This window comes from Protopterus annectens, chromosome 2.part1 (assembly GCF_019279795.1).
Source record: "Protopterus annectens isolate FY-2018-M chromosome 2.part1, PAN1.0, whole genome shotgun sequence".
In the NCBI taxonomy this organism is placed as follows: Eukaryota; Metazoa; Chordata; order Ceratodontiformes; family Protopteridae; genus Protopterus; species Protopterus annectens.
The window spans coordinates 1,208,574,557-1,208,600,994 of record NC_056729.1 but is presented as its reverse complement, the minus strand read 5'-3'; the positions used below and the strand labels follow the sequence as shown (position 1 = coordinate 1,208,600,994).

At 41.6% G+C, this 26,438-nt stretch overlaps 1 protein-coding gene across 2 annotated transcripts in view; it reads left to right on the top strand.

Annotated features, from left to right (window-relative positions):
• The window catches only part of METTL13 (methyltransferase 13, eEF1A lysine and N-terminal methyltransferase), a 527,633-nt gene that overhangs the window by 165,284 nt on the left and 335,911 nt on the right, over positions 1 to 26,438 (top strand). For both annotated transcript variants that reach the window (XM_044062734.1, XM_044062735.1), the window contains exon 4: positions 22,254 to 22,449. In XM_044062734.1, coding sequence (XP_043918669.1) covers positions 22,254 to 22,449 — 196 coding nt within the window. The remainder of the gene's footprint in view (positions 1 to 22,253; positions 22,450 to 26,438) is intronic.

Sequence of the window (26,438 nt, the reverse complement as noted above, 5' to 3'; positions counted from 1 at the left end):
CAGAGTGGAGGAAGAATCCCCCTCCTCTGACCAGGCCTCCATTATTTCAGAGCACTCTGATGAACAAGAACATTCTTACTCCCCTTTTGAAGATTCGGATGCAGAGGAGTCCATTCCCTCTGTCTCCCCCCCAGAGGATTACTCATTTGGGGAAACCTTGCATACCTTAAGGGAACACTTCCACTGGGAAGGCCAAGAGTACTCAGATTACAAGAAAAGGCTTAGGGATTTTCTCTTGCTCCCTCAGCACAGGCCTCTGGCTATACCTCTTGTCTTAGACATACTAGATGATGTGTACTCGGAGGCCTGCCTTAACCCGGATTCCTTACCTCCAGCCCCAGTCAAGCCGGACGGGTACTACCGGGTTCCTGACTCACACCAATTTTTATACAAAAGCCATCCGGCTGACCCAGAAACTATCTCACAGGGCCCCAAGGGAATTAAGGCCTCCACTGCTAAAAATCCATTACCTTCCGAGAGAGATTCCAGATCCTTAGAAAGGTGGGGAAAAAGGTATACACCTCGGCCACCTTAACCATGAGGGCATTAAACTGCCAGTTCCATATGCTAAAGTACCAACAGTTTCTGTTATCACAGTTGAGAAGTAAAATGTCACTACCTGAACAACCAGACTTGAAGGAGTTGCAGGATTTGATGCATAGTGCAGAACAAGTGGGTAAACATACCTTGCAATGTGGTTTTGATGCTCTAGAGGCCTCATGTAGAGCTGCTGTTACAGGATCAGTCATACGTAGACATGCCTGGCTCAAGGAGCAAACCTTGCCAGATCATGTCAAAGCTAAATTACTAGATGCCCCTCTGCAAAAGGATGTATTATTTGGTGTTAAAGCTGAGGAGGTATTAAAGAAAATGGAGGAAAAGGCTAAATCAATGCAAACAGTGAAAGATTTTCTACAGGTACAACCTCCACATTTCAGTAGAAATTGGCCTTCCAAAAATTGGTCCATTCCAGCCATGGACAGACCCCAAAGAGGTAGATACAGGCGCCCGAGGGGCAGAGAGCAATCTCAAGGATCATTTAGAGGCAGACAATGGCAAGCTCCTACCCAAAGAGGTGGTGAGGATAGTTCGCAGCCATTCAGAAAGCAAGCCCAATGACTTTCCCCTTTGCATGCCAAGCAAGGCTCAAATGGCAGCACCCTTAGGCGGAAAACTGGCATTATTTTCAAAAAATTGGCATATTGTCACAAAAGACAAATGGATCCTGGACATTATAAACAGAGGCTACAGATTCCATTTTCACACCCTTCCAAAAATGAGAGGCATGCCAAACCTGCCACACAATCAAAGGGCAGAGGCACAAAGACAAATTTCAGATCTCATGGACATGAAAGCTATTCAAGAGGTACCTACTCACGAACAAGGTCAAGGTTTTTATTCCAGACTATTCCTGGTACCAAGGAAGGGAAAAGATTGGAGACCTATTTTGGACCTATCCATCCTAAACACATTTCTACTCGTACCAAAATTCAAGATGCTCACATTACAGCAGCTTCTTCCCATGCTGGGCAAGGAGTCTTGGCTGGTAACATTGGATCTCAAGGAGGCATACCTGCATGTCCCAATCAGACAAAATTGCAGAAGATACCTCAGATTTCTTGCAGGTTCAACCCATTATCAATTCTCTGCATTGCCCTTTGGCTTATCTACTGCGCCCAGAGTATTCACGAAATGCCTGGCATCAGTAATCGCCTACTGTAGACTTCAAGGGATACAGATATACCCATATGTGGACGACTGCCTGATCCAAGCAGACAGCAAGCACATACTTCTGAAACATCTGGCTTTTGTAATAATGTTGTTGAATTTTCTGGGATACACAGTCAACAAAAAGAAATCAAGGCTAATACCCTCTCAGAAAATAATTTTCCTGGGTGCCAACTTGGACGCAAATACCCAGATGGCCTACCTCACGCCAGAGAAGCATGGGCAACTAACTCAATACTTCAGAACACTAGCAAATTTCACCAGGCTGACTGCAAGGAAAATCCTGCAGGCTCTGGGATTCATGGCATCTTGCATCCTACTAATCCCATGTGCAAAGCTGCATATGAGGAAACTTCAATGGTACCTGAAAAACTTATGGTCTCAACACAGCCACAGTTTGGAAACAATAATACCACTAATTCCATGTCTTCAAAAGGAATTTCTGTGGTGGGCTGAAGCATGCCAAACAAACACAGGTCTCCCATTCTGCAAGCCTCAAGCAAATCAAGTCATCACAACAGACGCCTCGGACTACGCCTGGGGCACATGACAGATCGGTGCATTCAGGGCAAATGGTCCCAAAAAGAAAAGCACCTTCACATCAATCAAAAGGAAATGCTAGCAGTAATAAATGCTATTATAGCTTTCAAAGACCTTCTGCATCCAGGTCAACTATTGATAAGGACAGACAACACCACAGTAATGTGGTACATAAACAAACAGGGAGGAACTCATTCATACCCCCTATGCAGGCTGGCCATGTCACTTTGGAACATGGCTCTGGAATTACAAATCGAACTTCAAGCACAGTACTTGCCAGGCAAGGAAAACACACTGGCAGACAACCTAAGCAGAAATTTAACAGAGCCACACGAATGGAAGTGGCATCCTCAAGTTTTTACAGAGATAATTCAAGCATGGGGAAGGCCAGACATAGATCTCTTTGCCTCCCACAAAAATCACCAATTGACAAAATTCTGCTCAAGGACTTTTCATCCAAAGGCCTGGAGAGTGGACGCTCTCTCTTTCAGTTGGACAACAATGACAGTTTATGCCTTTCCACCTCTTCCTTTGCTGCCCAAAGTTCTATTAAAAACCAGAGCAGACAGACCAAAGATGATTCTCATTGCTCCAGACTGGCCAAGACAGCACTGGTACCCACTCCTGAGGAGCCTGACACATTCCCCTCCATGGACCCTACCTCTAATGCCTTTTCTTCTGACTCAGCACAGCTTCAAAACTCTTCACAGTCAACCGAAAACACTCAATCTGGCCGCATGGAAGATTCCTTAACATCACAGCAGACCCTACTCTCCAAGGAGGTGCAGGATGTCATTTTGGAGGCCAGAAGGCCGTCTACTAGAAAAGCTTACTCCGCAAAATGGAAACGGTTTTGCGCCTGGAATGAGATAAAGGGCCAGAATCCTGGAAAACTAAATTTACCTCAAATATTACAGTATCTAGCTGAGCTGCTAAGCAGTGGACTTTCATTCTCCTCCATCAAAATCCATGCCTCAGCCATTTCTGCAAAATACAACACTGATCCACCCTTATTCTCTCACCCCCTCTTAAGACAGTTCCTCAGAGGGGCTAAGAATATAAAACCCCCAAGGAAACAACCAATACCTGCGTGGGACCTCAATTTCATTCTAGAAAAGATGACCTTGCCTCCTTTTGAGCCAGCTGCCTCAACAGATTTGCGATATTTGTCCTGGAAAACAGCTTTCCTTCTGGCTATCACCTCAGCCCGTAGGGTATCGGAACTACAAGCCCTCATGGCTGTGCAGCCTTTTATCATCTTCCATCAGGATAGTTTCCTTACGAACCAACCCATCCTTTATGCCAAAGGTGGTATCCAGGGTAGCTTTGAATCAGGCTATACACTTACCTACCTTTTACCCTAATCCTCAAAACAAAGGGGAGAGATTACTACATTCCTTGGACATCCACAGACAGCTGCGTTACTATTTGGACAGAACAAAGCCTTTCAGAAAATCAGAACAGCTCTTTGTGTCCTATGCTATAGGAGCTCAAGGGAAGCCAATTTCCAAACAGACAATTTCAAAATGGATAGCCCACTGCATACGCTTTTGTTACTCTTTTCATGGTAAAACTGTAATTGCAGGCATCAGATCTCACTCCACAAGGGCCACAGCTACTTCTGCAGCTTTCCTCAGAGGAGTTCCTACCAAAGATATTTTGGAAGCAGCCACTTGGAGTTCTGTGCATACCTTCTCCAAGCACTACCACCTACCATTATACTCCAAAATTAGAGCAGACTTTGCCACTGCAGTCTTGCAGGGCATCCTGGCTCCTCCTAGTTCCACCTAGTGCCTATCCATCTACCCATCTGTTATGACTGCAGCTGTATGCACGATGAACATAGTACAGTTTTGTACCTACCATAAATGTAGATGTTCGAGTGCTAATACAGCTGCAGTCCACGTTTCCCTCCCTCCTTCCCCTCTTGGGACAGGCCTATTGGCTAACACCTCCTCATACATCCTGATTGGGGTATTCATTTATGGTGTATTTGCTTGCAACTACTGTATTTTGATTATTTTGCATTGTTTTATTACACAAATTTATGTATTGCCTTCCTTCTGGGGGCACCTGACATCTGGGGCAAGAAAAACTGAAGAAAATGGCGTCGGCTGGTTCTTTTATACCCCTGTCACACTGACGTCAGGGAAGAAGTGACGACAACCGACGCTGGACCTAGACTTTGGAATTCGGCCAACCGGGGACCCGCCTGACGGCAGGAGAACCCATCTGTTATGACTGCAGCTGTATGCACGATGAACATAGTACAGTTTTGTACCTACCATAAATGTAGATGTTAGAGTGCTAATACAGCTGCAGTCCACGTTTGTTATGACTGCAGCTGTATTAGCACTCGAACATCTACATTTATGGTAGGTACAAAACTGTACTTTGTTGTTGTTATTATTATTATTATTATTATTATTATTATTATTATTGATATTTGTTGAACGGGAAAGTCCAGTGGGCTTGAGACCCATTTTCAGTGGAGGCTTGGGGAGAAAAGCTCCAAGTTACATGAAAATCATTACATGAATTTGTAAGGAAACAGTTACTTATAAAGCAAGTGAAATAATGTAGAAAACTATGTAAACAGCACATATGTTGTAAACAGGCACAATACAGTAACAGTAGAACATTAGCATGTAGGAAAATTATAGAGTTAGAAATATTTAACAATACAGCTCAATTTCTTTTTAGGGGGAGCAGGAAAAGGGAAAGGTAAGTGTAGTGGGAAGGTAGAATTAGAGAGTTACATTTAGGATAGATATAATTAGAATCTAGCTAGGTGGTGGGAATATATAGATTATATGTGGTATGTATTTAATGGTATTAAAAGTAGAAAGTGACAGAGAAGAGAAAATGTGCTAAGATAGTTGTATAGATGTGTGGACTAGGATACTAAGGGTTGGGGATAACTCGTAAGGTGTAATAGTGTGACACAAACATAAGTATATTTGCTATTTGAAACAGTTTTGCTAGGTTAAGGAAGCTGTGGATATGTGTTGCATGTGCAGTTGGGGTTATCAGTGAGGTGTTTTGGTTTTGTTTTACAGGAGATTGTGTTGTCTAATTCTGTAACTGATGATGGGAGGGCGTTCCACAGCTTAGTTATGGAATGGGAATAGAGGCAGCTGCCTGGTCTTTTACTAGGTTTTGATACTTTAAGTAGGTGTTTGTTACAGACTTTTGGATTGGACATAAGGTCCCTTGATATTTTTCAGGGAAGGGCAACACTCAGGTTTATAAAATGAGTGTATAGGCAAAGGTAATTTCTGTGTAATGTAGGTAATGCGCAAATTCTAGCCAGTTTAGTTCTCTAGTGGCCTGGCAATGGTGGGTGCGATTTGGTTGAACTGATGCAAATTTTGCAGTCTTAATAATAACAGGTCTGCAGTTTGTGTTGCAAAGAGTTGTGAAGATAGGAGACCCATATAGTAAGGTTGGAAGGAGAAGACTTTGTGAAAGTTTTATTCGGATGGATTTGTCTAAGTATTGTTTGTTTCTGTAAAGTTTGCCTAATTTGAAGTGTCTTTTATTGCATTATTAATATGCAAGTCAAAGCTTAGTTTTGCTGTCAGTAGTAATTCCTAGCAGTTTAGCCTGATTTATTAACTCTATTTTGGTTTTGTTTATGGAGAATATAGTAAAGTCTGTGGGAGCAGGTTTAGATGCAAAGATGAGTAGCTTAGATTTATTAGGGTTAAGTAATAGCTGTGATTGGTTTAGCCAGAGTTCTGTGGATGTAAATGGCCTTTTGTGTTAACTTTTTGAGGTCAGAGAAGTTATTGGAGGTACAGATTATGGTTTGAATCATCTGCATATGGTATGGTAGTGCAACCACAAAACAAACACCAACTTGAATTCACCAAAGGCACAAAAAAAGTTCACTCAAAGTCAGGATTTTATTGATGTAGTAGTTAAGCGCTTTCGGCAAGAACAATGCAAGCCTTCCTCAGAACAAATTCAAACAGTCATATGACCACACTTTAAATACCTGCACATCAGCAATTAATTTTAAAGAACCATGCCTCATACATAATAAAAGCAATTAAAACACTTTCAGTAAGAATTACTATTATTAAAATTATCTATCATACCTTCTTAGTTTCAGTACACTAGAAATTGATACATTTATTTATTTTATTTTATTTTACATATGTTGACAGTGATAGTTGGACTGGATCGATGTCCATTTTCAGTGGAGGCCCGGGGAAATAAGCTCCAAAGCATACAAATACATTAACTAACTAATTAGACATAAATTCCTGTATGATATTTCCAAAAAGTACATTAAATAACTATTAAGACAGTTATTACATAAATGGAATTTGCAAAAAATATGCAAGCAAACATGAAATAGAAATGAATCGCAGGTTAGAAGATTCCCCTGCTTATAGTCAGGAGAGAATTAACAATAGTTGGTTAACAAGATTATTCACATTCATGTTGAGACTTTAGCCAGGCTTGCTGCAGTGGCAAAGCCAGTGTAACGCCATATGTTGTTCGAGTTTGGTTTTAAATTGGCCTAAGGAGGAGAGCAATGTAATGTCATCTGGAAGTAAGTTTCAGGCTCTGCCTGCAGAGTTGTCAAAGAGGGCATCACCAGCTGCATTGTTAGTTTTGATTGTCTGAATTAGTAGTTTGTTCGAGGATTGGAGCAGTCTTGGATTGTTATGGGGGTGATAATATTTCTCAGGGCTGGTGTATAATCTGGGTTATAGAGGATTTTGTTAGCCATGATCAGCGATTACATTGGATAAGACTAGGAAGTTCTAGCCACCCAAGCTGTTTGAGGTTGATGCAGTGGTGGGTTCTAAATGGCAGGCCTGTGGCAAACCTGGCAATGTGATTGTAACAGGTTGAGAATCTATTGATTGCAGATTTGTTTAGATTTGTTTAGATTGAAGAGAAGGGGGGGAGGCATATAAAAGTGTTGAACATAGTGGGAGCGAGCTATGGCCATCTTAGCTGGAGGGGTAAGGAAGGCTTGAATTCTATAGAGTGACCCAAGTTTTTTATTGATGTTCTTGATTGTTTGATTTACATGTTGTCAATAATGACACCTAGTAGTTTTGTGTAGGGGTTGGGGGAAATAATTGTCCCATCTTTTGCATTTATGTTGAAGGGGAAAGGAGCAGATTTTTGAGTTGGTGAGAATAACAGCATTTTAGTTTTTTGGGGATTGAGTAACAATCGATGCTTAGAGAGCCAATTTTCTACAGTATAAAAGGTGGACTGGGTAGCAGCCCTCAATTATGTGGGAGATGTAGCTGAGCAGATCAGGGTGGAGTCGTCAGCGTATTGGATATAGCTGACATTTGGTATGATAGTAGGCAAGTCATTAATAAAGATGGAAAACCATAGGGGTCCTAATATGGAGCCTTGTGGTACTCCAAGGGTGTTTGGCAATAGATTAGATAGCTTGTACTGCCATAACACAGCCTGTTGTCTCCCATTAAGGTAGGATGTAAACCAAAGAAGGGCTTTAAAATCTAGACAGAAAGTTTGTAGGGTGTGAATCAGAAGTTGGTGATCGACCATATTATATGCCTTAGAAAGATCCAAGAAGAGGGCAGAGGATATGTGATTATTGTTACGGTTATTGTTTATGGTATTGGTAAAAGCCATTAGGGCTGAGGTTGTGCTATGGTGTGACTGAAAACCAATGCTGGCTATCAGCCATGAGGTGATATTGGATTAGGTGGTGCATGAATTGTTTGTGTATACACTTTTCCATAATCTTTGCAAATGGTGAAAGTATAGCTATGGGTCTATAACTGGAGAATTCAGTGGAGGAACCTCCTTTATGTAGTGGAATTACGCAGGACGTTTTCCATATGGTGGGGAAATTGGCATCTGATATGGTACGATTGATTAGTATTGAAAGTGGATAGGCAATGGCATCAGCTGATCTTTGCAGGTACTCTGCAGGGAGTTGGTCAGCAGAGAGTGTGATGGGTTTTAGTTTCTTGATCAGGTTACGGATAAGTGATGTGGACACTGGTTGGAAGCTAAATGAGAGTTGTTTTTTAGAAGTAGTAATGTCAGGGCCTGGGGAGCTAGGAAGTAATTGGGTAGCTAGGGCTTGAATTGTTTCGGTAAAGAGACCTCCTCTGGGGATTTATCACTAGCGGCAGCGGGGGTAGGTGTAGATGTTTTTCCAGGATGAAGTAGATTGTTCAGCCCAGCCGAGAACTTCTGAGGATTGTTCTGGTTAGCTGTCTGTAAATTACAATAGTATTGTTTCTTGTCTTGTAAAATATATTTTTTAGTTTCATTGCTAGCATGCCTGTATTCAACATGATCATGTGGGGTCTTTAGTGGAGCGCCATACAACCCATAGTTTATTTCTGCTGGTAATCTTTAGTCTAGACTCTTTAGAGAACCAAGGTGCAGTTTTTGTTTTTGTTTGCTTAGAGCAGACCGGTGCATGTAGATCTAGAATTTCAAGAAATTTATTGTTAAAAATTGGCACCTGCCTCTAAGGGGAGGTGCTTTAGCATAGACCAGTTACAGGAGCTAAGTTCCAGTCGGAATTTTCAGGGTTAAAGTCACTTTTGTTTCTGACTTTTCTGAGTAAAGGTTGTTGTGGATTAATGATTTTTTGTTTGACTATGTAAGTGAGGAGGTGGTCACTAAGGTCATCAGGGAGGGTACCAGCAATGTACAGTTGAGGGTTACTATTTATAAGTACCCAGTCAAGTATGCTTTTTTTTTGGTTGGGTTTACCTAGCCTAGTGGGGGTGGTTATGGTTTGTGCAAATGCATGCAGGTTGATGTGGGTAGAAGGGGATTCTGAGGAACAGGAACCCCAGTCTATGTTAGTCTCCTAGGATTAGTTTTTTTTGGGGGGTAGTGACATGATAGCCAGTGAAGGGTGCCTTCACGTGAGGCTACGTTATTACCTGGGGGAGTATACATACAGATGATGCTGATGATTTTATTTTTGTTAAGTTTCAATCTAGTGGCAAGAATTTCGGAGTTATTTATCTGAAGTGGTTGAATAACATTTGTGGTCACATTCAACTCAGATTTTTTAGAGTACAGCTACCCCCCCCCCCCCTTTCCAGGACACTCAGTCCAGCCTGTGTATATTATACCCAAGTGGTAACACTTCATTTGTCAGTAGTGGAAGGTTTTAACCAGGTCTTAGGCACAGAATATCAGGGGAGTAGACAGTTAGGAGGGGATGCAGCTCATGTGCCTTATTAGTAATGCTCCTAATGTTGAGATGACAGACAAGGAGAGAGTTAGTTGGTCTGCTGATTATATTTTTGTGGCTTAGGTTACATGCAGAGGAGGGTGTGTATCAGGGGTAGATGGGCCAGGGTTGGGGTGTATGTCACCACTGAGTATAAGGCTAAGGCGATACTACTTGGTGATGAACCTCAGGAGTTTGTTTAATAATTTGTGGTATTGTTTGCATTTAGTACTAATGTGCAGAGGGTTGGCATACTGTGGGAGTGAGAATGTTGTCGAGTTTTGCCATTTGTTAATAGTATGGCAAAAGGTGGGATGTTCTACAACTAGGGGTATAGTGTGGCCTGCAAGGAACTGATACTCATTAAGCTGTTGGTTTTCATACAAAGTAAGTACATAAGGGGCTAGCAGAATGGGTAGTAAAGAGTAGCAAAACATTGTGATAGAAAGGAGTAAAGTGGTTCGTATCTGCCATTTAGTAACACAACAGAAGATCAGATGATCAGTATGGGGTAGTAAAGTGGGTGGAGAAAGAATGATAGTGGATAGCTAATAGGGTGTCGAGGCAGGGTGGAAAGATTAAGGCGGTAAGGCTGATAGGGTGTAGTAATTAGGGGTGTTGTTAAGTACCTATAAATATGTAGGTACTGGGGGCGGGTGAGAATTGGGGACAGGGAGGGGTGCGAAGCGAGCCCGAGTGCAGCGAGGGCAAGCGGAGCAGGGCTTCACTTGACTACAAGTGGTTCCCAAGGCTATGATATGTAATTAGTGTAGTGCTTGTAGTATTAGACTAGATTTTAAGCTGAATTTTGTAACTGAATTGTTATATAGGTTTTAATCTATTATGTTATTTTACCTATGTTAGAGACTAAGATATGGACTGTGTTTAGAATGTGTTTTGCACTCTAGCAGGGTGATTTATTAGCTACAGGCTGGGGATCTGAATGCAGTATTCAGGACTAAGTGAGGGAGAGCAGTGAAAAAGTGCAATTTGCAGAGTGTAGTGTAGGTTAATTAATGCTTTTATAGAATGCCAGGGGCAACAAGTTTGATTAAGAGAATTAGAGGGAGCCAGATAATTATGGGGGGACAAGACTGGGGGGTGCCTTTACACCCAGGACAGCAAAATACAGATTATATTATATAAATACATTCTTAAGGTCTTCACCTTAAACAAAGGTGGAATGGACTCCAGGTAGAGGTTTGTGGGCACAGTGTTCCGGATAGCTTCTTTCAGACAGGAGTATCTGTTGTAAGTTATTTAAAGGGGGGTCTACCAGATGGCAAAGCAGGTTGCCGATTGGGTCTAAATAATCCAGGGGGTATGGATGCATTTAAATACAATATCCACCATAATTCACGTTGCTCTAATAATAATTTCCATGGTCCTCCCCTAGGATTAATCCGCAGTTGTTCTAAGACTACAAACTTTGTACTTTGCAAATTTGTGCATACTATGGTATGGTAATGCAGTCAGAGGGAACTTTATGTAGGTCATTTATAAAAATGTTGAGTACTAGGGGTCCTACGTTTGACCCCTGGGGCACTCCTGTGTTATTTGGGAGAAAGCTAGAGAGGTTATTCTGCCATTTTACAGATTGCTGTCTGTTTTCCAAGTAACTAGTGAACCAGGTTAGGGTGGCATCAGAGCATCCTAGTGATTGCAGTTGCTGAATAAGTTTGATGTGGGAGACTGTGACGTATGCTTTTGAGAGATCCAGTAACATGACTGATGTCAGTAGGTGACTAGGGCAATATAGATGAAATTTGTGAAGGAGACTAGGGAAGTAATGGTACTGTGGGATGGTTGAAAACCATGTTGTGAAGGGGATAGTAAGTTGTTGCTGGTTAGATATGTTCAACCAGTTGTTTGTGGGTGCAGTTTTCCATTATTTTAGATGGGACATGGAAATGGGTCTAAAATTAGATGGGTCATGAGGGTTTCTACCTTTATGAAGTGGGGTGATTATTGATTTTTTCCAGAGCTGGGGGACTGTGTGTTCTGCAAGTGATTGTTTTATAAGGATACTTACTGGGAAGCCTATTGCCTGTGCACTAATTTTGAGGTATTCTGGGGGGAGATTATTAGTGGATAAGGAGCCTGGTTTCAATTTGCCAAGTAATGTTTGTATTTGAGAGGTTGCTATAGGTTAGAATTTAAAGGATGGTATGGAGCTGATATTGCCTTGAGGTATGGTGGATGGGTTAATGGGGATTGGGGTATTGCCTGCATTTACTAATGTAGGGATAATATCAGTAACGTTTCTATGAAATATTTCAGTGATTTCAACTGGGCTTTTGTCTGGAAATTGAGATGGGTTTTGGGTGCTGCCAGGATTTAGTAACTTGTTGACAGCTTTCCAGAAAAGTCTGGGATTATTACTGTGTGTGTTTATTTGTTGAGAGAAGCAAGTCTTTTTGTCCTGATTAATGGCCTGTTTTGCTTTGTTTCCAACTATTTTGAAGGCAATATTGTTGGGTGGGGTCTTATCTTTTCTCCATTTGTGCCATGCTCAGTCTTATTAATCAGTAGTTGTTTGGTTGACTTAGCCAAGGAGCATGGTTATGTTTAACTGTCTTTGTTCTTATGGGGGCTGTGGAGTTAAGGGTGTCTAGGAAGACAGTATTGAAATAATGTACTTGCTTCATCATCATCTTCTTTTGGCTTTTTCCCGGTTGGGGTCGCCACAGCAGATCACCAGTCTGCTCCTGATTGGCAGTGGAGTTTTTACTGTGTCGAGTTGCTAGCCCAGCGCCCAACCTTCCAGAAAGGCGCACACACTCACACCTAGGGCCAATTTAGAGTGTCCAATCCACCTACAGCATGTCTTTGGGATGTGGGAGGAAACCGGAACACCTGGAGGAAACCCACTTACCACAGGGAGGACATGCAGACTCCGCACAGAAGGCACCCGAGCCGAGGATCGAACCGGAGAACCTCTTGCTGTGAGGCGGCAACGATAACCGCTGCACCACCGTGGCCACCCAATGTAATGCTTCATCTAAGGGAAGATATTTCATTGGGTTCCAGTTTAGTGTTTGTAATAGGCTGCAAAAGTGAGACTGGCTAAAATTGGCTAGATTTCTAGTATATTTTTATGAATGAATGCTTGGGGTGGAGGGTGATAGTCTGTGTATCAGGGCTGGTAAGTGGTCACCTAGGATGTTGGGAAGTATGTTGGAATTGGAGTAGTATTGTGGGTGGGATACTATTATCCAGTCTAGGGTAGATTCAAGGTGATTGTTGTGTGTGCTGGGGTTTGTATAAGTTGTGTAAATTTGAACAGATTGGAGTTTGTGGAGTTGTTTAGTGTTAGTTTAAGCCAATTTATATTGATGTCACCGAGGATGGTGGTTTCATTTGAGATGTAATAGTTAGACCATGATAGGAAGTCTTCCAGTGTTGGGATATTGGGACCTGGAGGAATATAGATGGTGGCAATAGATATTTGTTTATGGTTGTTGAACAATAGTGATGCTAATAGGATTTCCATATTACTGAAGGTGGGAACTATTTTTGGTTGGGGTATTATGTTTAAGTGGTTATGGTATATTAATGCTAGGCCTCCCCCTTTCTTATGAATCTTATCTTTTCGTGATATTTGATATCTAGGGGGAAGCCTTTCTGAGTCTGATATCTGGGGTTTGAGCCAGGTTTTTGTTAGAGCAACTATATCAGGTGTATACTGTGTAAGCCGTGCATGGAAGTCAGATACTTTGTTGCAGATACTACAGATGTTTAACGTCACGATGCAAAGGTCTTTTGGTGTTTTCACTGAGAGTGATGTAGAGTTTGTAATATTTTGGGTGGGTGGGAGTGGGTCCAGAGTTTGGATGAATATTTCCACTTTGGTATAATAATGTGAAGATAGTGGTTTGGATTGTGGATGAAATGTTAAGTATGGAGTATGCGTATGAGATGTATAATTGTTTAATTTTTAGGTATATTACAGTGCAGTTTGGTCTTGAAAGTGGTGGTGTCTCTGTGATTGATGAGTGGTGGTGAAATATCAGACTAGTTATTTTGGGTTGAGTTATGGTATTATGTATGCTGTAGTTTTTGTTGGGGTTAGTTGATGTAGTGTGGTGTTGTGAGAAGTGTGGTGGTAGAGAGTAGGTTAAAGAAGGTTAGGGATGTTACTAATCATAGAGTTAGTGTGTGCATGACATGAGATGTAGGAGGGTTTTAGTTGTTTTGGGTGTGGCATGTGATGAACACGGGGGGGTTAGAGCCTATGAGGAGGTTGGAAGGAGTGGTCTGTGATGTATAAAGCTAGAGATGGTGGGGTCGGGAGGAAATTGGAAACAGGGTAGGGGAGCGGATCTGGCTTTCCCCTGCAGGGCTGAGAGTGAGAAAACTGTCGTTGAATGACTAAGGAAAGGTATGTGGAATCAAGCATTTAACTTTGAGTGGGGTTAGCAATGATACACTTGTGGCGGTGACTGTGCACTAAACCTAATTAATAGGGTTGGGTAGGTATTTTAATAATCAAGTAAAGAAAGGCACACAAGTGGAGAGACAGCACAATGTTTTCAAAAAAGTCTTTATTCCACACAGTAATAAACGCCAGTAAAATGGAAGAGTCGTTTTCATCCAAACCAAGTCGGACTTCATCAGATAACACACATCAAAGTCACAAGCTCCTTTTAAAAATAATTTCAAAAAGTTTCATGCAATCATGTGATCCCAATTAACTAAGTTAATCAGAACCACATACTGAGTAGGTAAAACTCCATAGTTCCTCTAAAGTGTTTCTTGTGAGATGTCAAAAATTTTCACTACTACATTCACTAGTGTTGCTCATATTTTAAACATATGAACATATTTGAATAAGTTTGCATCGGTTATTTAACTGGGATAAATAAGTTACTGTAAAATATAAGTAGGCTGAAATATAGGCGGGTAGCGACATGTAGCAGTGACTGTGAGGAATTTACTTTAATCAGATATTGACTGGAGCTTAGGTTGGGGTAAATTATGGCAGCCCTAACTGTCATGCACACCGTACAATTAGAGAAACAAAAATGCTCTAATCTCTGATTATGCATACAACAACAGTATTCACCTATGTGAAAAGCTTGAAATGGTAGCCTTGTTGTTCATTTTCTTTTAGTGTGAGACCTGTCCCATAACAAGTAAGCGGTCAGAATATATTTTTGTTGATGTCCTGGGTCCTGGGGGGGGGGGGTCTTCAAGGAGAAAATGCCCTGTAATTACCTAGAAAAGACAAAAAAAAAAACAGTAAGGTCATGAGCAGGGAAGAGATAATACAGTAAGAGGACACAGTACAAGGAATTGGTATTCAAGCAAAAATAATACTTAACAGAATGAAGCAATGCAATTCAGTAAGCATTAATCTTGATTATACAAGCAAAGTTTATGGTAGCAATACACAGGTTAAATAATAAACAGACCACTGATGCCATTGCCATTCCTATGAAGCCCCTGTACTGGCTTAGGACTCACAAAGTGTATCTGTCTTAGTAGACAGTATTAACAGAAAAGCAAACCAATAACTCAATTCTATGCAGTGTTATCAAGATGCATATGAAAAATATGAGTTTTGAACTAACTCAGTACTTATATCAACAGAATTATTGGTTTGCAGCAAATACAATAACATTAAAAAAGCACATTTAACATAGCATTGCAATTGTTACACAAATGCACTTTGCGAGGGTAGGTACGCTTCATGCAGTAATTATAGTGAGGTAGCAGTATAAAAAGCTAGGTAACAAGTTAAGGAACGACAACATAAAATCACAAATTCAGTACAGTAGAATATGTTTTAGTAAGCTGCAGTTCTTTAAGCTCTGGACCAAGTAAGCTCTGCTGTGTAATTATACTGTATGCAGTATGCTTATGAATAAAATTTTAATTAATACATGCCAAGTTGTACAAGTTTAACATCATTAATTCCTTAAGCAACCTGAGCAAGAGGACTGCATATATCAATCATAAAAATAAGCAGCTTGTTTAAATACACAGTAATGAGATATATTGCTTAGAGTGATACAGTTGTAGGCCGCAGATGCATGTAATTACATTTAAGGTAATAGAAAACACTGATACAGATAGATTATCAGGATTTTCACAAAGTAGTACAAAAACATTTGAAAAGAAAATACACTATTCAACTTACTATTGGTGTGCACAACAAGCGGAGAGGCAGTGGAGTGAGTGGCTTGTGAAGATTGGGGTTAAGCAGTTTAAAGATGGCTCCACAGGATGCAACATCTTAATGTAGACTAGCGGGGGGGGGGGGGTGGAGGAGAGGAGCAACAGGGTTAAAACAGGTAGGAACTGGATAGTGCAGGTAATTGAAAATCAAGTAGATCGCCCCCTGCAGGGCTGAGAGTGAAAAAAACCATCAGTGGAGGACTAAGGAAAGGTATGTGGAATCAAGCATTTAACTTTATTGAGTGGGGTTATCAACAATACACTTATGGGGGCGACTTTGCACTAAATGTAATTAATAGGGTTCCAAGACTAGTGCATACTTAAGGAACCTAGGTTCATTCCTAAAACCTGCCATCATTTCACAATTTGCTTTTGTTATTTTGTGTCATGCATAAATGTCTGGTGTACTACTGCGGACAAGTACAAGTTTGTAAGCCTCTTCCCACTCCATTCCACAAGTGCTATGTCAAATGCTATGTATCTAGACACACACACACACACACACACACACACACACACACACACACACACACACACACACACACTAGTGGTTTTCCTCCTAGATGTTGAACAAGGCTGAACTACAAATGATTGGATACACTAGACTTAAACTTAAAAGAAACTTTATTAAATAGCACTACAGTAAAACAAGGTTAAAGTAGGAGGCAGTCTGTTCGTCCACCAAATGTTTTTTTACTACTCTACATAGTATGGATGGATCACATTTTTGTAATATGTTGTATGTTTTTTTTTTTTTTTCATACTGTATAGTTAAATTGTGTATGGTCATCATGAAAGGCTATAAATTTGTAATAACACTATCCATTGTCTATATTAAATCTCTTTTTTTACATATGTATTATGTTCATAGGTTCATAGGTAGATACTAGGCTATCTGCCCTAGGGCATTTATTTATAAGCCTAGCCAGAATGTATTTGGCTTCCGCCTCCCTATTAGATTAGCCTACTTGTGCCTCTGTAAAGTAGGTCACAGAAGGTACCCTTTTAAGATTAGTTTACTGTGCCTCTGTCTAGCAGGGACACAAGAGATCCCAGGGGTGAATTTGCGATTTCCCATCCACGCGTCCAGATTTTGCTTGGAGGGTCAGCGAGGGGCTATGTCTAACATGAATTGGGATTTTATTCCAGAGTGAGGGGAGCCTCTGGGAAATGAATCTGTCCCTCCAGCATGTCCTATTTATTTTTGTGCTGAGGTTTAGGTTCCTGGAGCGTGTAGCTCTAAGGGACTTGGATTTTTTGAGGTGGAGCATGTCCATTAATTCTGGGTTTGACATGGCTTTGTACGTTAGGCATAGATCGCCTCTGAGTAGGTGGTAAGCAACTGAGTAGAGCTGGAGTTTCTTTAGTCAAGCTGCATAGGACATCTGTTTGTAGCCCATGATCCTCTTGGTGAGGTACTTTTGGGGTCTCTCCAGTTGCTGCAGGTGTCGGGTAAGGTACATCCCAAAAGGGGCATTGTATTCAATTATGGGCCTGATGAGTGACGGGTAGAGGGGCACAATGACCTCTCTAGATCTAGATGCGAACCCTTTCGTGATAAGGTGGGCTATATAGAAGGTCTTTCTAACCACTTTGGCAATGTGATTATCAAAGGAGAGATTACTATCTACGTTGGTCCCCAAATCTCTAATTACTTCTTCCGTACTTAATGGATTACCACCTATGTGGTAATTTGTGGGCACCTTGTTTTTCCCAAAGGGGATGAGTATGCACTTTTTAGCATTTAGCTTGAGGCTGTGGCTCTGGCACCAAGCATCCGTCTCTGTGAGACCCTTTTGGAGGATGCTTGTGTCAGCTGGAGATTCGATTATGGCCCCCAGTTTGCAGTCATCTGCGAACTTTGTCAGCCATAATCCCCCCGTGTTAGCCTGGACCTCAGAGAAGTATATACCGATCAAGAGTGGTCCCAGAACGGAGTCCTGTGGGACGCCACTTGTAACTGGTTTGGATTCGGACATGGCACCTGCGATTCTGACCATGTGGGTTCTATCTCTGAGCCAGTTTGCAACCCATCTTGTGATAATAGGGGTTGATATTTAAGCTGGTAAGCTTATTTATGATGCCCGAGTGGGGTATTGTGTCGAAGGCTTTTGCGAGGTCCAGGTAGGCTGTGTGGACGACCTTGCCGTCATCTATGGCTTTGGTAACTGTTTCAAAGAAATCAACTGGGTTTAAGAGGCAAGATCCGCCCTTAACAAAGCCGAATTGGGTAGGGTCCAATGTCTGGAGGATCCCAATGTATTTGTTTATGAGTTCCATGATAATACGCTCCATAGCTTTACAGACCAGACTAGTCAGGCTTATGGGGCGATAGTTTCCGGGGTCCTTTGTGGCACCACCTTTATGGAGTGGGGCCACTGTAGCTGTACGCCATTCTTTGGGTACATATCCTGTAGTAAGGCCAAGTTTGAACAGTGACTTAATGTGATGGTTCAGTTCTTCTTGGAGCTCGTGTAAGACGCAGCCTGGGACACCGTCCGGTCCCATAGATGCTGTGTTTTTTGTTTTGGAGAGGGCAGCTTTCACCTGTGCATCTGTGATGTCAGGGAAGGTTACATTAATTTGGGATAGGCATTTGCTCCTTTGGGGGGGAGAAATTTGCACTGAATCTGTCTGCCAGGATGTTGGCTATGTCTGTAGGTTCGGTATATTTTGTACCGTTATGCAACAATTCAGAGCATATCTGGGAGTTTCCGCCCATGATTATCTTTAGTGTCTAGGGCAATTTTTCTTTCGAAACTGGCCTTTGATGATTTTATGAGGGATTGAAGTTTCTTGCTAATACTGATCAGAGATGCCTTCCCTTTTTGGGTTTTTGCTCTGTCATGTAGTAGCTTCCTCCTTGTGTTGTATAGCTTATTTATGGCCGGGGTCCACCAGACCGGTCTCCTGTTTTTGGAGGAGTGAGTCTTGGTTTTATTTGGGATAGCACGATCCATGCATTCCTGCAGGTGCTCATAGAATGCATTTGTAAAGGATTCTGCGGATTGCGCTGTATTATCCTCTGGCCCAGGGGCTTTGAAGGATTCCACCTCAGTCTTAAGAAGTGCGAAGTTGGCTTTTGAGAAATTCTTTACAGTGATTTCCTTGGCTGGGGGTGGGGACGGGATATGGATGTCAAGGGAAATTTGTTTATGGTCTGATCTTACCAATGAATGGTTTACCTCTGGTGTGGAACATAGAGTCCCCATGTTGGTGATGACCAGGTCCAATATGTTCCCTCTTGTGGGAGTGGTGACAAGTTGTTCCATTGCGTTGACTTTATAAATTCAAGGAACCATTGGGCGAGGGTGTTTGGGCTTAATAGTTTTCCCAGTCAATGTTTGGGTAGTTGAAGTCACCCAATAACATAGTGTTTGGAGAGACCTTCATGTTCTCCAGTGTTCTCAGGAATGCCAAGTGGGGTTCCTGTAACAGGGAGGGTATTCTGTAGCAGGCTACAGACTGAAAGGCAGTTTTGCCCGCTGTTAGTTGCACATGGATGGTTTCCGATGCTTCGTGCAGTGCCACTAACCTGGAGGTGTAGGTATCTTTGATGAATATAGATACTCCCCCTCCTTTTGTGCTTCGGTACGAGTTTTGGGGCCGAAACGCATGGTATGAGTTATAACCTGGTAGTGCTGGGATGCTCTCAGGAGCCTTGAACCAGGTGTCTGTTGCTGCACAGACATCAATTTTCTCCATACTGAGGAGAGCTTCGAGTGCGTGCATCTTGAGGTTTAGACTTCTGGCATTGAGTAGCATTACCTTTAGTTTTTTTATCCTTGGGTTGTCTATGGAGGTGGGTTTGTCCTTTGAGCCTTGCCTAAAAAAGGCACTATGGGGGTGGCAAGAGCCTTGGCCAGTATACAAAAGCCTAAGGGTGACAGGTGCAAGCTGTCCCTAGCAAAGCAACGTGGCTTGTCGAGCATGTCATCCCAGGCTGACAGACACTGGATCCCCTTTGAATGACACCAATACTTTAGCCAATTGTTGAAACTGATCATTTTGTCTTTATGCTGTGGCATCATTCTTGGTGAGGGCAAGATGCTACTTAAGGTCAGGGTCATACCAGCCTGGGCTACATGGTCAGAGAGCTCCTCTGTCTCTTTTCATGTAGTCCAGGGAGGTACGACTCAGGTCATTCACACCAGCATGGACAATGACGGAGTCATGCTTGTACTTGCTTTGGAGTGACCTGAGTGCTTGCATTATGTGGTGGATCCTGGCACCTGACAGGCAGCTTACAGTGACCTTCTCCTTGTTCAGTCTGGTGAGCGGGACGTCAGTGTGCCGGACAAATTAGGCATAGTTTTATAAAATGCTTAGACAACAAGCACTAAATAAACTTGCTTGGATTTGAAGTGTTATGTGCATCTCAGATTTCTATGATATCCTTTATTTTGCTATGGTTTGAATTCAAAAAGTTAATTTTCTTTTTTTCCCTTCTTCCATGAGGGGTACTGTTTTTTCATCATTTGTTTGTGGCCAACCTAAATGTATTCCAGGTTATGGTGACTGAATCTTTTTTCTTTGGTAATTGTAATTAATTGAACGGTTAATTCTTCTGTTAACATTGCAAGGCCTTCTACCTCTCTCCTTCCCACAAGCTTAAATTATAAATCAGAACTTAAGCTAATTTGGTTGCTTGGTGTTCACAGGTACTAACTGCTTGAGGGTTTATATAGTAAAACATTACTGTACAGATATTTGTATGTTTAATGGCTGTGAGTGAACCAGCAAATAACTTTATCAGCTGGGAGACATCACAAGAATAAACGCAGTCAGTGTACAGGTTAGGTGGACCCAGGTGTGATACTGTACTCCATTAGCAAGCTACAACTATACTTACACACACACACACACACACACACACACACACACACACACACACACACACACACGCACACACACACACACACACACACACACACACACACACACACTGTCTGAAACCTGGCTTCCTGACATGTGGCTGTACATTTATAGATTCCCTAGATACAAGGGGAATTCAGGTTCAATTCCCATCATAAATCCCAAAATGTATTCCATGTCCAGTCATTTTTAAGACTTGGGAAAGAGTTAATCTCATTGTCCTTTACTTTCCAGCCTCCTATGATCCCAGATGACGACTTTGAATGCCAGAAATTTTCTGTAGCCTACTGTAGCTTGGGGGTTCTTTACAGTTCTGTTTTCTTCCTCCCTGCACACATTGTACAATATTTTATGTGTATGCGCATATATACACACACACTTGTTTTTATTTTATTTATTTGTCTACTTGGGAAAGTCCAACTGGCTCATGAAAGAACCCCTTTTCATTGGAGGCTCAAGAAGAAAAGCATCAGCAGTGCAACAAGTTCTTGAAGAAACAAAAGTAGTACATCACACTGGACTTAAAAGAAGATCACATATTGCAAAAACAGTCATAGCAGATTCATAGGTAGCCAAAGTACATGGTTTTAAGGTTCTAGTAAAAAACAGTAAGAAAGGAGAACTACACTATCACATTAAATGCGTGTATACTCCTAGCTGATATAGTACTCATATGTAGAGTGCTTATAATGCAGGCAGAGCTTGCATAGGGGATAGTTAGAGGTAAATATGCATAATGCACATGTGTATGCTTGAGTGAGTTTGTCTGTGTTTGTGTGCGCACATACACATGCATATGTGCACAGTCACACACCATCATCCCACCCTCAGCACCACTAAGCTCTCCAGTTGTTCTTTTCCTAGTTGCTTTCCCCGCATGACTCTTGCATCTACAAGGTTTTTCAGATATGACCTCATCACCAGGTGGGTCCCCATGTTCTTAGGGACTTGACATTATGGTTCTCATTAGTAACATTTGGGGAGCTTGGGGTCCCATTGAGAGACATGGAGCATGACACTAGCAGCAATCATGTAAGTGGTGGCTGATCAGTTATGCTTAGCACTATATTCCGTTCCAGTATGCTGAGATCAGCTAGGTGGACAGAAAGGATTGATTTAGAGCTGCCCCCCCCCCCTTGCCTTTAGATAGGCCTGCATCCTAGCTGTCTCACATACTTAGTCTGTGTCATAGTGAGTTCTGGCTTCAGGTCATGTAAGCTGAAGTCAGGGCTTTATCCATTTGTGTCAGTGAGGCAACACACAGGCACACACACACAGGCACACACACAGGCACACACACAGGCACACACACAGGCACACACACAGGCACACACACAGGCACACAGACACACACACACAAATTTGTCCCCACTACATCCATTAAGCAGTTAGGAGCTTCAAGACTTCATCTTGCTCTTTTGTAGATGCAAGTAGCTAATGCAGTGTGGCTAGAAAGGACATTGGCAGATAAATCCTGTTGCTTTAGGTGTGTGTATCTGTGTCCATATCAACGCACACAGTGTGTAGCAGTGCTTTTAATTATTTTGATTTTATAGCTGCACTATAATGTCTGTTGGATATAGTTGAATTTCACTATTCATTGGCTTGTGGCAAATCTGTATTGTTTAGTTGTTTGCTTTGGAAAAATGTGGTTTCTTCAGGGCTTAAGCTATCAGAAGACTGACTGCAACACTGTGTGCACCTTGTTTTTATTTTTGTCCAGGTTCCTTTTCTTTCAGAAGGTGGAGATATTGGAATCCGCACAGTGCGTCACAAAGGCACCAGTGACACAAGTGGAGAATACGTTATTGAAGATGTAAAGGGAGAGGAGGGAGAATTTTTTCGCCAGCTTATTTTCTTGAGTAACTCCAGTCTGGTGCAGTCAGAGGCAAAACTGATGCCAAGCAAAGTTCAGTCGGGTAACAGCAGACTTTTCTAGTATACAGGTAACATTGTGGGTTTTTGCCAGCAGACATTGCCTCGTCATGCAAGATCACAGTTGGTAAACGTAATGTTTATTTTAAATATTTTGCTTTTATAGGCAAACTGGTTATATATAATTCTGGATGGCACAGGAATGGGTTAGGGCTAAATTGTAAATGCTGTCTGTATTAAAAAAAGAAGTGCAGAAAATAAACATTTCTGTGAGGAATGATTTTGACATGATTTTAATAAAACAATACATCCCTGCTAAAATGTGAGAGAATGCATTTTATAGTTGAAGTTGCTATAATAAGATAGCTAAAGTTGTAGCTAACCTGCCACAGAGGTCATCATTGCTTTGTATTACGTGCACTCAGCTAGTTAGAACTCCCACATCAAGTAGTGCAAACACAACTTTTAACCCTTAAAGTATTGTATAACCCCTCTCCTCTGTACTTATTCACTGTCTCCCAAATCACCCTGTGTGCTCTGAAGAAAGACAAAAACCTGCTTGAAATGTATAAACAAACAAAAAAAAAGTATGGGGAAAAGTTTATACTCACACTGCATATCCAAACTATGGAACTATATCCCAAATTCAATCAGAACTATGTCTAGCGTCCATGTATTCAAGTCCTTTCTCAAAGAATTTCTCACTTACTCATGGCTGTGCCCCTGCACCTTACCCGTGTTATAAATATTTTACATTCTTACTAACCTAACTTCTCATATTATCTGTCTATACTTTTCAACACCTGCTCTCTCCCCACTCTTAGGGTAGATTTGTATCTTTTTTATTTTGATTTCCCTAGCATAGTAGACTATATATAATACTTTTGTATGTACTGATTTTTCATATTTAATAGTCATTTTTTTAATTTATTTTTATTTTTACATTACAGGGTGTCTCCTCATGCTTTGTTAAATCTTGTGTATTCCACTATCAAACTGTATGCATATATGCTTTCTTCAGTTACATTTATACTAGTGTTTTATTTGATGTTATTTAACTCCTTGGAGCTTTTTTGCTCGAGCCTCCACTCAAAATTGGTATTTATTTCCCAGTCGGACTTTCCTGGTAAACAAATGTCAGTGAGTGAGTGAATGAAGTATAGGGGAGAAGGGGAGGAGCTCTCGGGGTGTGGCTGACCACGATGGTGATCCAGTGCTCTTACAACCTCAGTTTTATTTCGCTTATTAAACTGCATTTAATTGTTTTTCCCCATCATTGCCAGCCTTGTCAGGCATCAGTCTTAAATGCAGGAAGACATACTAAACAAGGTTGCAACCATATCGAGCAAGGTACTCTTAGATGCAGGTGACCTGAAGTCAGAGTGCTGTGAAACTCTAATAATATTCAAACCTGGGCTGTTAAAAAGCATTGTTTTTCTGAATGGCAAACCCTGTCCATGCTTCACTACTGTTGGAAACTCTAACATATTTTTCGAGCATAGGCTATGATTAGAGCTTTACAGAGTTGAGTAGATGATCTTAAGAACCAGTAGCATAGAAATCTACAATCAGTAGAGCTGAAGGATAACACAGAGGATGGGATTGTAGGGATTGCAGTGTTAATATATTCAAGATTACTTGACTGAGAAGATGGTGAGGAGAGAATTTGCTTCTATAAGGAACCTCTGCTTTCAGAATTTTATTTATTTATTTAACATTTGTTTACCAGGGAAGTCTGACTGAGCTAGTTGCCCGTTGGCTAGGCAAAGTGACGAAAACGATAATGTTGACATGTCGACATTACCCAATGTACCTTGCAGTCTAGTGATTTCCAACTAATGTTCTGAAGGGGGGCAAGCCCCCTGCACCTCTACACCCCCTGCTACTTATATATACAAACTCTGAGATTGCACTACAGTGAGGAAAAGGGTACATTTCCTGATCCCCACTATAGTACGATCTCCAAGCAGAACATCATAGGGTTCATAGGTTTATACTAGGCTATCTGCCCTAAGGCATTTATAAGCCCAGCCCAAATTTTTGTGGCTTACGCCACCCCTTATATGAAAAAATACTGTGCCCATTAGTTTGTTGTGCCTCTGTCCAGCGGTGACACAGAGATGATTCCCGGGGTAAACCTACGATCTCCCATCCACAGGTCTGGATTTCTCTTGAACAGAGTCAGCGAGGTGCTCTGCCTCACATGGACCGGGATTTTATTCCACAGCATAGGGAGTCTCTGAGTGATAAATCTATCCCTCCAGCACGTCCTATTTATATCCGTGCTAAGGTTTAAGTCGCTTGCTCTAGTAGTTTTGGTGGATTTGGATTTTTTGAGGTGGAGCATGTCCATTAATTCCGGGTTGGACATGACCTTGTATGTCAGGCACATGTCACCTCTGAGCAGACGGTATGCGACTGAATAGAGCTGGAGTTTCTTCAATCTGGCAGCATATGACAGATTTTGGAGTCCCTTTATCCTTTTGGTGAGGAACTTTTGGGTCTCTCCAATTGCTGCAGATGTCGGGTGAGATGCATCCCGAATGGGGCATTGTACTCGATCATTGGTCTGATAAGTGAAGAGTACAGGGGAACAATGACCTCACTAGATCTGGATGTGAATCCCTTCATGATCAGGTGGGCAGTGTAGAAGGTCTTTCTAACCACTTTAGCAACGTGAGTGTCAAAAGAAAGGCCACTGTCAACCTGGGTCCCCAGGTCCCTGATAACCTCTTCTGTGCTTAGTGGATTGCCACCTATATGGTAGCTTGGGGTTACCTTATTTTTCCCGAAGGGTATGACTATACATTTTTTGGCGTTTAACTTCAGGCCATGGCTCTGGCACCAGCTATCTGTTTCCGTGAGTCCCTTCTGAAGGATATCCGTCGATGGCCAGATAAAAAAAAAGACAACTACACCTCATCCAACCACATACTAACTGAACAAATCTAAAAAACTAAGCTACTAGGTGTCACTATTGATAATTTAAAATTTGATAAGCACACATCGATCTTACAACAGCAAATGCACACTAGCATTTACTGTTATGGACTCGACTATTTTCGGTTCGACGTTATGTGAACTGGAAAACAGCCTTTCGACCATCCCAGTTCGAGTGACTGCCGTTCGAAATGGTGATTGTAAACCAACTACTTATATACAAGTAAACAGTATAACAGCACACAGGTGAAAAAAAGCATACTGTACAATGGAATACTATACGGTAATGTTTGTCCAATAATTATCCAATGATTTTGTCAAAAGATTATATGTACATCAGAGTAGAAGGTGGTAAAACAGAGCTTGTGGCTTGAGGTGGGGATATGGGTAAGTTCAGACAGACAAGGAGCAAGAGTGTAACTAACCAGTTGTCATTTAGCTGGATCTTTAGCAGGATTTTGAACTGTGCTGGGTCGTTAGTGTTTAGAATATTCTGAAGGATAGAGTTCCATGCTTTAGAGATGTGATTTGAGTAGAGGAAGCCTCAGTAGCTGTTGGTAGTTTTTGTAACTTTTCGCAGTAGTTTGTTGGAGGATCCTAGGGTCCTATTGTTGTGGTGGATTTGTACTAGATTGTCAATGGCTGGGCATTTATCAGGTTGGTATACTGTAGAGTGGGTTAGGGTAAGCTGGTTTAAGGATAAGAGGTTAGTTAGTTGTAGTGATTTAAGTTGTTTTAGAGCAGTTCAGTGCTGGATTCTATGGGGTAGGTTGGTGGCAAATCTGGCTATCTTGTGGTAGCATGTTTCAGGCTTGGTTAAGTCAAGTTTTCCTGAGGTTTGTAAGTATAGGGGAGGCATAGAAAAGGGTGGATAGTAGGTGGGTCCTGGTGATTGGGTCCTAATGATTGCTTGTCTGGATGAATTGGTTAGGTAGGCCTTAATCTTGTAAACAGAGCATAATTTAGTGTGTGCCTTTTTAATTGCAAATGATATGTGCTTATTAAATTTTAAATTATCAATAGTGACACCTAGTAGCTTAGTTTTTTAGATTTGTTCAGTTAGTATGTGGTTGGATGAGGTGTAGTTGGCTTT